At 41.7% G+C, this 17,222-nt stretch overlaps 1 protein-coding gene across 4 annotated transcripts in view; it reads right to left on the bottom strand.

Moving 5' to 3' along the window:
• Positions 1-1,827: 1,827 nt before the first annotated feature.
• The window catches only part of PIAS2 (protein inhibitor of activated STAT 2), a 30,673-nt gene continuing 15,278 nt past the window's right edge, over positions 1,828-17,222 (bottom strand). The window contains exons 6-15 of one of the 4 annotated variants that reach the window (XR_004780686.2): positions 15,385-15,519; positions 12,358-12,463; positions 11,686-11,759; positions 10,653-10,813; positions 9,940-10,073; positions 9,316-9,487; positions 7,010-7,149; positions 6,473-6,531; positions 5,171-5,208; positions 3,724-3,739 (exon numbers count right to left, since the gene is read on the bottom strand). Coding sequence is in view for 3 of the 4 variants with exons in the window: in XM_035559934.2 (XP_035415827.1) it covers positions 3,557-3,739; positions 5,171-5,208; positions 7,010-7,149; positions 9,316-9,487; positions 9,940-10,073; positions 10,653-10,813; positions 11,686-11,759; positions 12,358-12,463; positions 15,385-15,519 (1,143 nt within the window). In the remaining variant the exon portion in view is untranslated. Of the gene's footprint in view, positions 3,740-5,170; positions 5,209-5,534; positions 5,697-6,472; positions 6,532-7,009; positions 7,150-9,315; positions 9,488-9,939; positions 10,074-10,652; positions 10,814-11,685; positions 11,760-12,357; positions 12,464-15,384; positions 15,520-17,222 lie in introns of those variants that run through there. The other 3 variants (XM_035559936.2, XM_035559934.2, XM_050716192.1) reach the window with 3 other exon arrangements.

Genomic DNA, 17,222 nt, shown 5'->3' with positions numbered 1-17,222 from the left:
ATTCCACCTCTAGCTAACTTCCTAGATAAGTTGTAATATATCTGTTAATTTGTTTCGTGTTGTGTGACACACTGCCCAGTTTTGTCCTGAGACCATTTCCTCATAAAACCAAGGAAGAAAACGGAAAGTTTTTAGAATATCGCACTGAATACACACAGTCTTAACATATTGTGATTGTGGCATAATCACCTACTAAAAAAAATAAAAATAACATGTTAATTTGGTTTATGGAATTGTTGTTGTCTGTATCTTGTCTGTGATCATTGCTGCCTGTAGCAAAAATACACAAAAAGCAGTTTTCTTTCTAATGTTGTATTTCCCAGTTTTCCTAATCCGCAATTGTTTTCTAACCTAGGAAGGAGCTCCCTTCATTGTTGCTCTTGCAGAAATTCTTGTTGAATGGTCAGTTTTTGTCCTCTCAGACAGAAGATGCGTTCACTCATTTCCAAACTTGAATCCTCTGTGTTGTTGAAGACTGATAGTGAAAGGCTTGCAGTCACAGGTAAGCTTCCTAGCATCCAGAGCCTAGACTTAAAAGCAGATTTACAAGTGGAAGTGCCGCAGTTCTTGCTGCTGGACAGGTACAGAACCTCACGTGGTCAGTGCTGTATCGCTGGGCAAAGCCCTGCCAACATGACATAATTGTTTTGGACAGCTTTGTAGAAGCATGAAAGCTTGTAAACCAGTTCGAGCTAATAGTCCTCAGGTATACAGGTATGGCCTCTCTGAGACTCACATTTAAGCTAGCCCTGCTAAATAAGATCACTTTCAGCAAATGCAGAAAAAGATGCAGCATACACATGGGTGGAAAAAAGGGCGCTCTCTTGCAGCACGGCTGTGTTTGTGTGGTGGTTATTCATGTGTGATGGTCATTCTCTGAGTCCACTCACAGAACCAGATACTTCCTTAGCGGAAAGAGGTAAGAAGTCATTGGACCTTTTCTGCCAGATGTTCTCCTGGCCAAAGTACTTTGATAAATAGTCAGATGCATTTTAACTGCCATGTAGGACTTGTTTAAGGAAGAGTAAAGCAAAAACTAATCTAGATACAACGGACAGGTGTGCTTATCAGAGAAGCACACCTGGAATCAAGACCTGTGCCATTAAGCTGGGACTCCCCGTCTCCTCTGCACCCACCACTACTTAAATGAAGGCTTTATTGTCTGGTGGAAAAAAAAAAAAATCAAATAAGTCACGACTGTACCACACTATTTCAGCTCATTGATGCGTATCATGCACAAACAAGTAAATTAAAGGATTTAGGTATTACTAAAGCTTGATAATTACTGTGTTTATATCAACATGGTAGGAAAACTACACTGTTCACATTAATGCTTGCCTTACACTGCCCTAACAGTTTAGTTCTCTCCTAGATGGGTAGAACACACATCCCTTAAGTTTGCATTTGATAGGGCTGTCATAGGTCTAGAAGGTTTATTTAAAACTAACGGCAGCTGCAAAAGTCCTGCCCTGACTGGCTAGAGAACACAGCCCTTTATCATCAGTCAACTGGACACATTTCACGTGCTTTTAATAATATTCTAACTGTATTTTTATAAATAACACCAATTTTTTTTTAGAGCGTATGTCCTAAAATTAGCACTTACCCTTGCGTTAAGTTTTCTGAAGTATTTGTAAGATGCTTACCTCACTTCAGCCAGATTGGTTTGTGATTAATAGTACAAACAGCATCTTCAGTAAAACAGGTAAGTTTAAACAGTTTATTCACAATGGCTCTCAAACCTCTCCCCCCTCTGTTTCTAGTTTAAGTTATTGTGCAGTTGTGATGCAGAGAGCACTGATCAGCTGCAGGGCATTAGGAAAAAAATTCATGAGTAGCATGGCTTTATTGGAAATAAATCATGCTAAAAACTGATCCTTAACAGGTACAAAAATTTAACAGATAAGGAAAGGAGAAGAAAATGGATGCAATATTAAGACCAACCAGTGAATTGAAGATTGATGTGAAAGATAATACAAAAAAGGCAATGAAGAATAGCAATGCAGCATTACAGATGGGAGTACAGGGCAGACAAGAGGTACAATACATCCTGCTTCAATATTTCTTATCCATATACTTAGTTCAAATACTGTAACAGTAACGGAAAGCAAAAAGCACCAGACATCTGACTAAAGAAATACAAAAATACAGAACAAAATTGGCGCAAAATGAACGCTGGTAACTAGGGAAAAGAGTAATCTCAAATACAGTTACTCAGAAACAACACTTGGAAAAGTTGCTATGTCAACATATAATGACAGTATCATTTTTCCAGCTCTATGGAAATTAGTTGATTTTCCTGGTCTGTAACCTCTTCCAATACAGTACTGCCAACATTATCCTTAGAAACGTGCAAGGAGACACCGCATATACTGAACAAAGCGGCAAATTCAGAGTAGTAAGAGAGGAGGAAGTTATTTCTAGCTGATTATGGGGCCTTTTAATCATGGCTTTTCTACTACAGGACAAAGCATCGTTAAATCCTAACCCTAGTTCCAGTTTGGTGGGAACAGTGTGCAGCTACAGCTTTTTTCTTCCCAAAAGCCATGATTCCACTGTGGCAAGTCAGACTGCAGCATGCCCAAGCAGAACGCAGCAGTTACTAAAGTGGCAAAGCCATGGGCAAGGCATACTAGAAAACAGTTCTGCTCTGGAGAATGTAATCGCTGCAGTCTCCACATGGGTACCATAGAAAGCATGCAACTCAGTGGTGCATCTCGGGGTGTGGTAACAGCACAGAAGGGCACCAAGGACTTTAAGGAGGTAAAAGGTTTTCTTTCCATCACCTCTTAAAGTTACCAAACCAGAAACTCAGCTATGGCTCAACTGTGCATAGTTTGGGGGTTTTGGTGGTGATGGGGAGGTGTCCCACTTCTGACATGGCAGCACACAGAGGTTGTATAATGCAAGGTTTGCATAGATAGTTTGTTCCCTCCCCAGCTCAAAACACATTAAAGAGGAAGAAGTCACAGTTTGGAGTGTTACATTTGTGAACAACATGAAATCAAGGAAAAAAAACACATTTACAGAGGCTTTCCCTACCTTCCCCAGTAAGGGGAAAGTGGGGAGCAGGAAACATAAAACACAAGTCATGGCTATTTCACAAAGCTTCATTGTTTTAAATGAAGTTTATTACAGGCCCCAGTGAAAATATTAAAAACTCACCAATGCATACACTTCTGCACCATTGTCCAGGTTGTTGTTCTAGAGTGGTTAAGTGCCTTTTTATTTAAAAAAAGTTTGTTTTTACATTATTGCTGTGTTTTACAACAAAATTAAAAACCACTTGTGGAATCTATCCAACAACAAAAAGTCAGTTTCCCCAGAACACGCCAAAAGCATGTTCTGAAGGGGCCTTTCCTATATCAGCTACTTAACGAGCAAGGAAAAAAAAAATTCTATCACTTCCGTTCCTAGTGTAGATGAGTTTACTCCATTTCTGGAAGGCAAATCCTTTCAATAAATATCAGCGTTAACTTCCGAGATGCTGAAGTTCCAGAGATACAACAAGCAGCTCTGTGCAATTTCTCCTGGAGTTCCAAGGCTGCCTCTTGTTTCAGTCCAGTGAGATGATGTCTGGAGCACTTCCTCCGCTGCTGGTTATAACTCCTGTCTCGCTCCTGCTGGAGGAGCTAACGTGCGTGCTGCTCTCGTGGTGACTGGTTGATGTGATGATGCTGCCAGGCGTGCTGCTTGTTAAGGTTGAGGTGAGACTATCCAAAAACATAGGAGGACAGTACTGTTTGAAACAAACAATGAAGAATGAAGAGACTAACTGCACAAGGGAAATGTATGCTCTGAAGATACATCTTCCCTACAACAAGCACAAAACAGGTTACTAGCAGAACTTCATTAACACATGCACAGCAAGACCAGAGTTCTGCAAAACAGCAAGTAAGCAAGCAGAGGTGGTAGCACAAACCCTTCCTTCCTCATCCTCCCTGTTCTTTCTCCTGTTAGCAGGCTAGCTTGAGCATTTACTGGCACATTAGGAAACACTACCATGACCATGGCCCCCACCATAGCATCCAACTGGAAACCTGTAATGAATGGCATCCCCTAAGAGTCCATACTGGAACCAGCACTATTTAGAATTTTTGTGAATAAATTTAGTGTCTTCACTAATAACATGGACAGTGGGATGGGGTGCACCCTCAGCAAATCGCAGGTTAACACCAAGCTCAGTGGTGCATTTGATGCACTAGAAAGATGGGATGCCATCCAGAGGGACCTTAACAGGCTTGAAGAGCAGAGCAAGGTCCTGCACATGGGTCAGGGTGATCCCCAGTACCAGCACAGACTGAGGGAGGAATGGGTTGAGAGCAGTTCTGCCGAGAAGGACCTGGGAGTGCTGGTGGATGAAAAGCTAGATAGGAACTAGCAGTGTACTTGCAGCCCAGAAAGCCAATCATATCCTGGGCTGCAACTCAAGGCCAGCAGGTCAAGGGAGGTGATTCTCCCCCTCAGCTCTGCTCTTACGAGACCCCAGGTCTGAATACTATCTTAGTGAGACAGTGTTCCCCCTTGAAGGTTGTAGCCCATCTGTGGTTCTTACTGTAACTAGATTCTTACATTCTTAACTGTATAAAGTTTGTTTCCAGGGAAGGAAAAGCACTAACTGGTTACCTTTGACCTACAAAATTTGCATAAACTCCGTTGGCTTTGGATTGTAAGTAAGTGATGATAAGTAAGGCATCAGTAATCACGCTAAGGGACTTGTGAAAGTGTTCAGTAACGTGCCCAAACTACTGAAGATCCCATCACTAGAAATCAACATCATTAGAACTCAATCCACAACTGATATCAAAACCAACTGTGAAGTATGCTTACAAAAATTAATCTGGCCTGCAGATACAGTGTGAACTAAGAGCATGAATACATGGTTGTATTCATGGCAGCACCATGTATGCAAATATCTGCTTCTGTAAGGCAAACTATCAGTAGTTTCCTGTGCCTGGATTTGTCATAGTGAAGTCAAACTGAATCCTCTCTATGCATCTTTTCTTTTTACCACCTCTTGTTGGGCAAATGCGTTGTCCTGGTCTGTGGTTAGGTCTAAACAAGTGGACTGCAAGCACGATATGGATGACAACATCCTGACAGTTACTCAAGCAGCATGTCACAAAAAACAGGCTTAGAAGTTAAGCCCACAGCAGTTCAAAAAACATACCTGTGAATCAACTGGGATTAGTGAAAGAAAATCCAGACCTAGAAAGAAGAGAAAGATAATAAACTGATGCATCTTTCTTCACTTCATAAACAACAAGTTTAAGGAACTTTGTTGTTGTTGTCGTAGAACAGATTTTGCAATTGCTATACAGTTTCTAAATGAAGTGTATCACTGTGACACCACTTTCAACGACTTCAGGCAGCAGCAAAACATGTTTTCTAGTACAAGTGGCTCTTTTTAAGAATGAGAATGACAATGATGTATTATTCACTGGATATTGCAGGGTGGTTCAATGTGGTTGCTTAGATGGAGGTTGCCATTTGGAGCTGTTGGTTCATAATGCAAGTTTCACTGCATATTGTACCTGACTTGGCCAAACTGGGACATGAAGAGTGTCATCACATTAAAGATGCTGGAATGAAGTAAAGTCACAACATGCACAAGTCCAAAAACAAGCAGCAGGTCTCTTCCTCCACCCATGGGCAGCCAATAAGGAAACATTTCTAATATCATCCCCGCTTTGTGTCTAGACAGATAAAAGGAATGAAGAAGAGGAAACTACAAGTAGTTCAAGGTATATCCTCTAAGAGCAGTGAGAAACAGTGCCCGTCTTATACACCATTAGTGTGTAAGCATTTAAAGCAAGATGTTTAAAAATATGAAACCAATGAGAAATCACAGCCTTTTTTGTTTTGTTTTGAAATCTTGGCCTTGTGTTTGCTATGTCAACAGAAAGAAATGGTAAGCTTCCTCCCTCCCTCTCCCATTACCCTCCAACTTTGTTCTGGCCAGTGGCATCTCTCCTTTCCTCCATCAGAGAAAGTTAAAGACAAATTTTGAAGGAGTTTTAAGCCCAGCTGCTTTTATAGAATTCAGAGCTTTTGGTCATGCATATGCTCAAACTTCAGTTGATAAAGATGAACAAAACAGTTCTAGGCTTCCGTTCTCTCAGCTTAGTCTCCTATCCAATTTGGAAATACAACAGATTTCTTACCAAGGGAGAAGTGGAGGGAGGGAGCAGTAAGGCAACCAAAATGGACAGAGAAACAAAGGGAATGATATCCATCCCCTTGCCAAACCGGTACTGAAAGAAGAGGAAAAAACCCAGAGATGTTGCAGGGGAGAAATGGAGACAGGCAATGGAGCAGGTGAGGGAAGTACAGGAGGCCCACGTGACACCTCTTGTCACAAGTCACCGTTTCCTGGGCTCTGGGTTCACTACGGCTGGCAAAGAGAACCCCCAGAGTCCCCCTACACAATTCTTTTCAAGGAGCCAGGATAGAAAACAATCAGTATCCCCACCTTTTGTCTGATATTTAGCAGCAGTGTTGAAGAATACATCATAGGCATTTAGGGTATGTCTAGGTAAAGAAAGTCAATAGAGGTCAGCTTACATATTGTAGCTCACCTTAACCTTTTTCATACAGTCTAGACAGAACACCACTAGAATCGGCTAGCAGAAATCTCTACATTAAGGGCTGGGATGAGTCAGTACCATTATATTTCTATAACTTATACAAGCAGCTACTCTCCCTCACATCTACCACATGTAACAATCGGACATTTACACAAAGTCTAACTGAATACAGCAAGAAGTGTTTCTGGCTGCCATTCCAGAGCGCCAGTGTCAGGGCATACCCCAGAAACAAGGTTTTTCACATCACTGTTGAAACAGTCTCACACTGGGAAGACAGCTTGTACTAGACTTGTCTAGACATCACATCAGTGCAATGCTACATACAGTCTTGTCCCATTTAAAAAACTTCATCTCCAATTTTTTACCCACCCCACAGATTAATAAGGCTGTCTGAATGCACGTGAAAAATAGACAGCACCTACCTGGCAAGTCCGAGGAAATACTGGATATTGGTGGGTGATGGAATGGCACTGGGTAGTCTGTTAACGAAGGAGGAATAGCAGCAGTATCAACCGTTGTCACGCTGGGCACTCTGACAGTAGATGGCTGATACATGAGAACCCTGTTTCAAACAGCATGGGATGTTACAAACGGCCTGGCCATTAGTTACAGAGGAGAAATTATGCACGGCTGTGCACTCTCATTCACACACTGTGTCACAACACAACTATAGCGTGGCTACTCACTACACAGTACTTCACTCTAATTTCCTCTTTCATAACAGTCTTCATAATAACATGATCGTATCTTGGCTCTCAACAGCAGCTGTGACATAAGAGCAAGTTGGCATTAAAACAAAGTACAGTGCTGGAGTCACTGACAACAGTCCAGTCGGGATCAGGAGTGGCTCTCTGTATCTGCAGATCAGCCTGGGAGGGATGCGCAGGTAACCTGAGCCCGGAGAAGGGCACTAAGTTTCTCACATCACTGCTCCTCAGGGATGACCTGTCTCGCCAAGGATGCAACTGACATGATTCAACCCCTGGAGCACAGAATACCAATGCAGGAGTTAAGCATCGAACCCATCTCTGCTCACAGCTGAACCCAAGCTAAGCTCAGCTCCCCAGGAGCACACAGCCAGTTGAAAGCTCTCTGCATTCCCACCTTCTGCCTGATTCTTTGCAGCACCACTGAAGACATCACAGGCAATCAGGCAGCCAGCCACATGCATAAAAGCGTTTCATAAACTTCCAGTCAGGTGAAAACGCCAACAGTCCCACTCCCACATGTCCCGCAAACCCCCTTCAGCCCACCAACCAAGTTATCCCCTTGTTTTCCTCCCCAGACTGCTCCACTGTGCATTTATGCTACTCCTGATTTCAGAAGCTTGGATTTCAGACCCTCCTTTCTCAAGCCCCCTCCTAAATTTCAGAATATTCACTTCCTACCAACAGGAGGCCACCCCACAGTTTTTTCCAAAATTAGCATTTCAGGCAATATTGTTTACAGGAGATGAACTATTCTCCAAAAGCCTCTCTTAGACTTGGATTTGAAGAATGAAACATGCTGTTTCCATACCCAAACAGTATGGAAAACTGTCACAGAAACAAGAAGACTCAGTCCTTTTACACTTATGGTTGTAGGCTGACATCTTGGACAAACACAAGAGCATGGAAGGAAGGCCTGGTGCCTTCTGAAACTTCATTAAAAGACATTTGTAGCTATTCTTATAAATATAAGAAAAGTGCCTCTTGCAAGACTGCTCACAACAAGCAACAGCACTTCAGCATCACTGCTGAAAGCAGTTGATGACCAACTATTTGGTTACCAAAGAGCACACATTCCTGTAGACTACAGACAGCACACCTGCTCATCACTTTGAGAAGTGGCAGAACAGAAGAGTTTTGGTTTTATTACTACTACTTTAGTAAAAGACAAGCTACTATACTGAGAGACACATACCTCATGCATGCAGCATGACTAACCAGAAAGCTGACGCTTGAAATCACTTTGCAGAGCACTGACTGAATGCCGTTTTCTCCCTGTGCACCCTGCAGCTCTCCTGGGCCCTACAGTTTAAGAGCAAGAACTTTATGGAAGCCACAGACCGTGACTGCAGCCAAGTTGCACAGACTGGGACAGAGGGGAGAAGGCACCACAGTGAAGAAGCTGCTGTCCCTGCCAGTCATAGTGCTGAAGTTGGACAACTACAAAGTGGAGTTGACAGGGGACTCAGGGAGCTGTCTGTTGTGCCAACCAAGGTGCAGAAGTGACTGAAAACCAGGGCCAAGCACCATTCCAAGACACCCCGGATTTTAACAGGGAGACAGGAGAAAAGCTTATTGCTTTGAAAACAACGAAGTGCCTCCCTGCCAGGACTGACAGAATGGATGAAACGTACAACATAGCCTTCTTCCTGGGCACCAGAGCAGATAAGGAGGGGGTAAGGCAGTGAGAACAGCCTGTAAGATGATGCTAACTTTGCAAGAATGCATGATGCTCCTGCACTTGGGATAATCTGAAGAGAATCCTGTCCAATAGCTTCATCAGTTTCTTTTACTACGGAAAAACATCCCTGCAAACACAGCAACAGCGCAAGTTTTTTTGTGAGACATAAAACTATTTAATAGAGTTTTGCCTGTACAGAGGTACTGTAGCAATACAACCTTCTGCAAAGAGAGGCCTAGAAATTCTCCTCTGGAAGGAAAGAGCTGCATACCAAAGAGACTACAAGTGCATATCAGTTTATCTGAGACATTATGGAATAACAACTTTAAAATTGACAAACCCTTTGGTTGGGCTTCCTTGTGTTTCAGACATAAATATGCACTTCCTTTTGGCAGGAGGATCTTCTTCTTCATCAGAAGAGCTTTCAATTGTCAAGTCAATCACATCAACTTTTTTCTTGTTTACCTCATTGGCCACTGTCACAGAACACGGTTTGCTAACAACACTGGAACCTAAACCAGAAAATAAAATACCACTTTTTTTTAAAAGGCATTTGACATCAGCAGTTTCAATTTGCAGCAGAAACAGTATCTCAAATACTGTTTTAGCTCATCTTCCTGACCACTGCAGAGGCCATCATGACCCTGGACCAGTTTTATTAGTAGTATTCTGTGTCACAATGAGAATTATTGAGCACAAGCTTTAATCTTGACTTAACAGTTTAAGGACCTAAAAAAAAAAAAGTTGCTCTTGTTATAAGTGCTATTATAGAGAACCAAGACAAAACCCACAAATGCACATTTTTAGAGATACAACCCTTTCTTTTTAGTTTTAAAACAAAATTATTTAGCATACACCCCACAAAACAGACATCAACATCCATACCCATTATCCCAGCTGCAATTAAGTCTCAAGGCATCAAGCTTTTTTGGTGGTTTGCTACCAATATCCAAGATGTACTCACTTTCTATTTTGGTGCACTGTGGACTAGAGACTTTCACAGCATCTTTTTTAGGCCTCATGGGGCACCAGGAACCATCTTCCTGGAATTTAATCTCATCCACATCTGAACATTCATTAAGGATTTCCATAAAGAGCCTGAAAAATAAAGTTAAGCAATTTTGATTCCAGGCTTTTCCTAAGTGAAAAGGAGACAATTAAGAAGTTGATTACAATAAAGAGTGACCCACAGCACATACTCCACCCCTCATTTGTCTTCCCTGAAGACCTGCAATTACAACCTTCGTGGACATCCATACATCAAAATCAAAGTATCCCAACCTATCCGTGTTCTACTCCAACATTATCGCAGTTCAGAGATTCCTATATAGCAGCAGAAGCAATCACCCTTTGAATCAAGTTTTACACAGCTTATATGCTAAACTTTAAGAGTTAATAGCCTCACAGATTGTTCACGTAAAAGGGAGACATCCTTGGATGTCACATTTGGATTTTTCCAGAGATGATATGCTGAGGCTCAGGAGTTTGATGATGCAGTTATGAGATGAGTTCTCGCAGTTTGTTACATGGGAACAGAAACTAAAGGATTCTAATGGTTCCTCCCAGTCTAATGTACTTTCTCAAAAGTAAAAATGGCTAAGCTTTAGGTCACAAAAATAATTAGTACAACATGAAAAACTTGAAGTAATTTTGTATTCTGCAAGCTCAGTCTCTTACCCATCTAGTATTAGGCTCTCATAAGCTGCCTTTTTGTCGCAGACAGGACAGATCCAGGTAGGCTTCTTCTCATTCATTTGAAGATAAAGAGCAGCATCAAAACATTGCAGGTGTGTGCAAGTAACAGCCCGGCATGGAATTGTCAGTCTCATTTTTCCCAGCTGCAGGAGATGCATTTAAAGAATGTCAGAAGAAAACAAAGTGAAGTAGACCTGGATAGCTAACAATGAAATCAGATGCAACCAGGAAGGTAACAGTCACTTCTCACTACAGAGTGTCCAACACTAGGTCACTGTGTGCAAATCCACTCCAAAGCACGTACAAGGTACCTGAACGAAGAAGACAGCAGTCCTCAAAGTCTTTACTGAGTTGAGAACTGTCAGAAACATTATTTCTAGGATTTTTTTTTCTTTTTAAATAGGAAGACCTACTGAAGCAGCCACTTTGTCATTTCTTGGCCAAATATCTCAGGGTTTGATTATTTTGTGATCTGTAGTTATGTTAGACTCAGGATGGCATTATACCCATTTCAGTGTAAGACTTAACAGACCAGTCACAAACACAAGGTCAGTTTCTGTCTGGAAAGAGAAAACCCAATGCAGCACTACCTTGTTACAAGGTGATCAGTTTATTTTTCCCTTGTAGTAGTTGGCAGTAAAAGCAATACCACCAAGACCAGGAGTTCTGAAGTTCTGCTCCTCACTGTGCCCTTTAATTATTCTATCACCCTCCCAGGTAGGATCGATGCCTCCATGCACAAGATCACTCCTTTAAAAGGCCTTAATACACACACACAGGTAGCAACTTGACTCTGACTGCATTACAGCTGAGGCATTCACAGGTCTAAACCATAGTTGGTTAAATGCTGCTGCAGTCAGGTGCTTGTAGGTGTACTCTTCTCTTCATTTGCATTAATGAATCAGTGTAACAAAAGCCAGTTATGTTTCTGAAGCAGGGTGTTTTACAAACAGACCAACTCTGCACTAAAAATGAAAACACAAATCAGTATATGGTAATTTCCAGCCTTACTTACAGGACACATCAGAGATACCCGCAGACTGGTTGTGGCAATCTCACTGTCAGGATCTGCAGTTAGTTTTTCTTTAACTACCAAAATAAATTAAGAAGTTAGAGATGGGCACAACTATTTAAAACACTAACCTTGATTCTCTAGTACATATACTTTGTTTCCAGCTATCTAAAAAGCCCTCAGCATCTAAGGAAGCTAGTTAAGAGCAAATGCCACATAAGAGTAACTTCACAGGCAACTGGCAAATTGCATCATGAGACTGTTTTGATGTGCAGCAGATGCACTTCTGGCCACAACGGTTAGTAGAGCAAACTCTATCCAACATGCAAGGAGATAAAATCATCAGGGAGTGAGGTATAAAGACAAGACAATCAGCAGCACATGCAGGTGAACAAAACACACATTTAGGCCATCTATCTGCACCTCACTGCCCACTACACTGAACTGCTCTCAGCATTCTCTTGAGAACATTTCAGAGGAAATCTCTAGATACTCCTCTCTGCTGGCTAGGGACCTACACTGAATCAGTGCACAATACCTCAGCAACAGCAAAAAGAACCTGGGCATGGATTTTTCTTTTCAAAATGCTGCAAATCTCCTAAGTACTACCAGTTCTAGTTTTAAAGAGCCACCAACCACCCTCAGTAAGGAATCAGGAAGGTTAATTTGACTTACTTAGTGCTCTGGAATGATCAGGGTTTCTGATACCTTTCATTTTTAACCTCTGCAAAAGCATAGCTGAAGTGAGCTGACGAACGAGATACACAGACATGGAGTAATTCTACAAAAAGAGTAATTAAAGATGAAATATTGATTTAACACCATATATCCACTACAGCAACATGTCACTATTATACTGGTTGTAACATACAGTAAAAAAAACATGCTGATTTTTTTGCTTTGTAGTTATGGAAATACTTTGCGAAGTACTGACAGATGACTTCATTACTATGAAAGAGTCAATCTGCCAGAATTCTTCCACTAACCAAGTCAAGTCACCTCACTCCAGTTGCAACTTAACTACAAGAAAAGTGTTCTCCACTACCAAGAGACAATCTGGGCTTCGTCTTGAAAAGATGACTTACACTGGAGATACAATTTCTTAAAACGTGCAGTCTGTAAGCACTTCTCATATTTTTCTCCTACACATTTCCCTTTGACCACTGTCATTCTCTTTAATGCAGAGCTCAAAGAGAAACTAGCTATAAAGAAAAGATTAATGTTGTTTCAGGTGCAAACACCACCTTCAGATGGCACACAACAGCATCAGTTTCTTTGTACCTTCTCTTCAGCTTGCTGCTTTTAAGCCAAGCCTCTTTAGACCATACCTACTCCTTTCAGGCTGGCCATATTCCCTAGCATTTACCGCAGTTCCCTAATTCATGCCACTTGTCAGCTTCCTTTGTTCAAGATTTCCTCTCCAAGGTCACAAGTGAAGAGAAGAATCTGCAAGTCCCGCCACTGCAGAATAACAATGGTTTCATCTGTGTAACACTCACAACCTGCAATCTCATCTCCACTCCCTGCCAGCCACCTTCTTATAGCTCCTACATGACCAAGCACTGCTCAGGAATTTTAAGCACAAGAAATCTACCACCCTGCTCCTCCTTTACCATCCATATCAAAGACAGCTCTAACCTAGACGAACAGATAAAGTTATCAAAATGCACAGGAAGCCACTAAGACAAGTGTCTTGCTTTCCCCATCCCTGCGAAGAACGACTATGTTGTGTACCGTTTATTACCTACAGAATTAATATTACAGGCACTAGCCTGTCCAGCTCTCTGGGATAAACACCTGCTCTCCTCAGAAGCCCTCCTCTATCAGAGAAGTAGATGCCAATAAGACCTTACCAAGTAGATGCCAATAAGACCTTAGCCTACTGGCACTCCACACTGTCCCCAGAGGTTTCAATTAGAAGATGAATAGCAAAGGCCTGCTAAGCAAGTTCTACTTAGAACAGAGCCTCAGCATTAAACCAGAGACTCACTTCACCTCCCAGGACAAGGGAGCAAGGCTGGAACAACCTCCCATTCATCTGCTTGCATGGGGATATATTTTGGCAGACACAGGAGGAAGAAAGCAGGGAGGCAAAGGGAGAGCCAAGACCACACACAATCCAGCAGTCATTTCTAGAGTCTTGTGCTTTGATCGAGAAGCAATGGCTTAGGTCTTTCTCACCCTCATTCTGTTTTAAGAAAACTTTGCTGTCAGCACTGCCCTTCATTCCTTTGCTGAACATGAACTTTCCACTTTTTCTTTAAGATCTAAGTTTCTACAAGTTTATGCTGGAGTCTCACTTAAAGTGCATGATGCCTCCAACACAGATTTTGATTTTAAAGGAGGGGTAAGCTACTCTGACAACAATCCAGAAGGACTTCCAGAAGTAGCCACATATGATGGTAAATCAATGACCACTTATTCTTCCAACAGCTGCAAGGGCTGCTACAACAGCTACAGAAGTCTTGGAAGAATTGAGAGACTCCCCACTTTCCCCTCTTTTCTTAGTAAATCCCCAGGCAGATTTCTAAGCAGTCAGCTAGCCATTTGAAAGGCTAACTCCTTCTAAACTAATAACTTCTCATTTCCCCAAAACCAGAAATTCACCTATAGGCACCAGAGAGCAAAAGGTATCACATCTGTCACCATCCACCTCAACTCCTGCCACCGAAGTCCAGCACACTTTTCCTCCTCAACACAGGTTTCCATGAAGAACTGCATTATGAAGATGCTTCTCTCTCTCTACCCCCTACCCAGGTCTCCATTACTCCCTATATTAACACTCAAGAAGTCAGTTCCCCCTTAAGTCACCTAAACTTCCAGGAATACGCTTCATTTTTAACAATGGGCACATGGCTCAGATACCCTGCCTTACAAATGCACACCACTATGGCCCAAGCACAGCATCACCAAGATGCATCACACCCTGCAGCAGCTGGCAGCCTGACAGCTCCCCTGTACAATTCCCTGGAACTTGCCACCAAGGAGCTATCTGAGCTGGAAATTCCACCTGATTTACCTTATTTACAAGTGCAGTTTTAACTCAGACAAGACAAAAGAAAAAGAATCTCAAAAGAAAAGATGGAAATATCCATGAACTAGTTCTTTCTATAAAAATTCCTTTTGTAGAACTATTTGGTATTATTTGGTTAGAAAATACAAAAGCCCCACAAGCAAATGCATGTCTCCTCTCCCACTCACAGGGCCTTAGAACATCTGCACATTTTAAAATCCTTCTCCAATGGATAGCTACAAAAAAAAAAAAAAAAGAGAAAAAACCTTTAAGACATGGCTACATAACCTCATATTCATATGATTATACCGCCAGGCTACAAAGTAGCTTCCCCTTTTATGTCTGAACTCTTCAGTGTTTACACCACAAAAAGAAAGTTATTTCTAACATATTTCAGGCAACCCCTAATAACAAACTTGCCCAAAAAAGCTCTCAAAGAAAGCCAAACTCCCCATCCATGTGAACTCTATATGGAACTCTATATGGTCTCTGCAATCTGTATGCAAGTTTTTTGTGTTACTGTAAGCTACCATACTTCAAGAGCTAGCTTTTTTTCCTGGCATCAGAAATAAATGCAGCCACTTTGTAACACCGTACGTCTTGCCGGCATTATCAGGCAGTGGGTTAGAAGGAACGCTAGACAAGGTTATTCAGACTACTGCCTACATCCCACAAAACAGACAGCTTACCTTCCCAATTTCAGAAGCCCAGGAAATGGAAATCTGGTTTGGCACTGCTGATGACAACCTAACTAGAGATGTTATATTCAAGGGACGCCCAGGTCGCTTCTGTTCAATTCCATTTTTTGGTGGTGGAGCATATCCCTATAGGAAGAAGAGACAAAAAGCATTACCAAGTCTCCCCACTGTTAACTGCTTAAACATCTTATTAGTTTAAAACTGATCTGTGAGAAACAAGTGAGCCTAGAGGTTCTCTAAGCTGGAGACTGAAATCAACACTTATTTTGAGGAATACCAGCCTTGGATAGTCCAATACCATAACTCAACCACGGTTATAAAGCATTTTTGATTTTGAAGGGATTTTGCATAAGTGCTGAAAAGGTAGAAGAGAACACAGTACTCGTCCAGGTAAGTTTACTGGAGAAGTAAAAAAAAAAGCGTTGAGGCTTTGTCAAAAAATAAGAAGTTGTTACTGCTCCCCACACCCCACCAAAAGCAATCAGAGCCTCAGAAGGACACAACCTCAGCAATCAAAAGACAGCAAGTCATGAACCATTAATTCAGTCTTTCATGTCCAAAGAATGCTTCATTGATTTTATTTAAGAAACAGTAAATTCTTGTCCCAAGAGCTCTACAATCCCTTGGTGTCTGCTTTGCCTTGAATTAACTACACCTAGCTTCACAAAGAACAGGTTGTCACCTGCATGCTCCAGTGAGGACCCTGAAGATGAGCTGCTCATGGAATACCAGGTGTATTTAAGAGCTAACAGGCTTTGTTATTGTTAGCAGAAAAAAAAACATCTACTAGGTACTAAGAAATTCTTAAAAGCTGCGCAAATAATCTGGACCAGCTTCTTTTTGTAGTTTTATGACATACAATGCTTGCAAACTGAATCAGAAGCCACCCAGTTCCCTTTTGATTCTAGACAAGCACACTTCAAGCAGAGGGTACTTGTGCTATGTGAAGCATGTGGCCCAACTGCAGCTTATTCATCTCATCCTACAACCGTCACTGTGAAAGCAGCCGCTCTGTAACAGGAACCCAGAATCTGTTTGGAGCTCAAGCAGACATCCTGCAGTCCACTCATCTCAAGATCTCATCTTGCATCAGAAGGATGCCAATAAGAGACTGAAGCCTGCATGTTGCACGGAAGAAGTGACTGCCAGATTTCATCCCATTCAAGACACTGTTGTTCTACACTAGAAACTCTTCAGAAACAATACACTGAAATAATACATGTTTTTTTAATGCAGAGTTAACATGCACATTCATAGCCTAATGTTTCAAAACAGAGTTACTGTGAAAGATGACTTCTGAAAATAAAGACTGGAAGTAACAGCGACAATTGCTGGTGTGTGCTAGTTCATTGGAAACTCCCACAGAGTGCACAGGATGTGTTCTGTGTTCACCTGTTGATATGGGAAAGCAATCTGAAAAGCTCCTGTACTAGTAGAGTCAACACACAACTTCCAGCCTTCAGTGGAAACCTGAACAGAATCTTCTCTAGAGTTTTATTGCAGAAGTGCAGCACAGCCAACACACCCAGGCCACCTCTTCCAACAGTGGGTCAGACAACTCAGCACAAAGCAGACTCTCTGGCCATACTTAATTCATTTCAAGGATTAGGAATGATAACCTTGATGTTTCATTTAATTCTTAGCTCCAAGAAGGAGTTTTAGGAAAATCTTCACATTGCGTCTAGGTGGTATTTCTAAAGTTTCCAGCCACTTTCCTTTTTTTTTTTTTTTTTTTTTTTTTTAAAAGTATTTGCCTTCATGGCTAGTATGTAGGCAAAACCAGCAGAAAGCCTGCTGTATCTTTTGTTTCGTCTTGCCACATAAGTCAT

The sequence above is a fragment of the Cygnus atratus genome, chromosome Z (assembly GCF_013377495.2).
Source record: "Cygnus atratus isolate AKBS03 ecotype Queensland, Australia chromosome Z, CAtr_DNAZoo_HiC_assembly, whole genome shotgun sequence".
Classification (NCBI taxonomy): Eukaryota; Metazoa; Chordata; class Aves; order Anseriformes; family Anatidae; genus Cygnus; species Cygnus atratus.
This window is presented reverse-complemented; position numbering and strand designations above follow the sequence as displayed.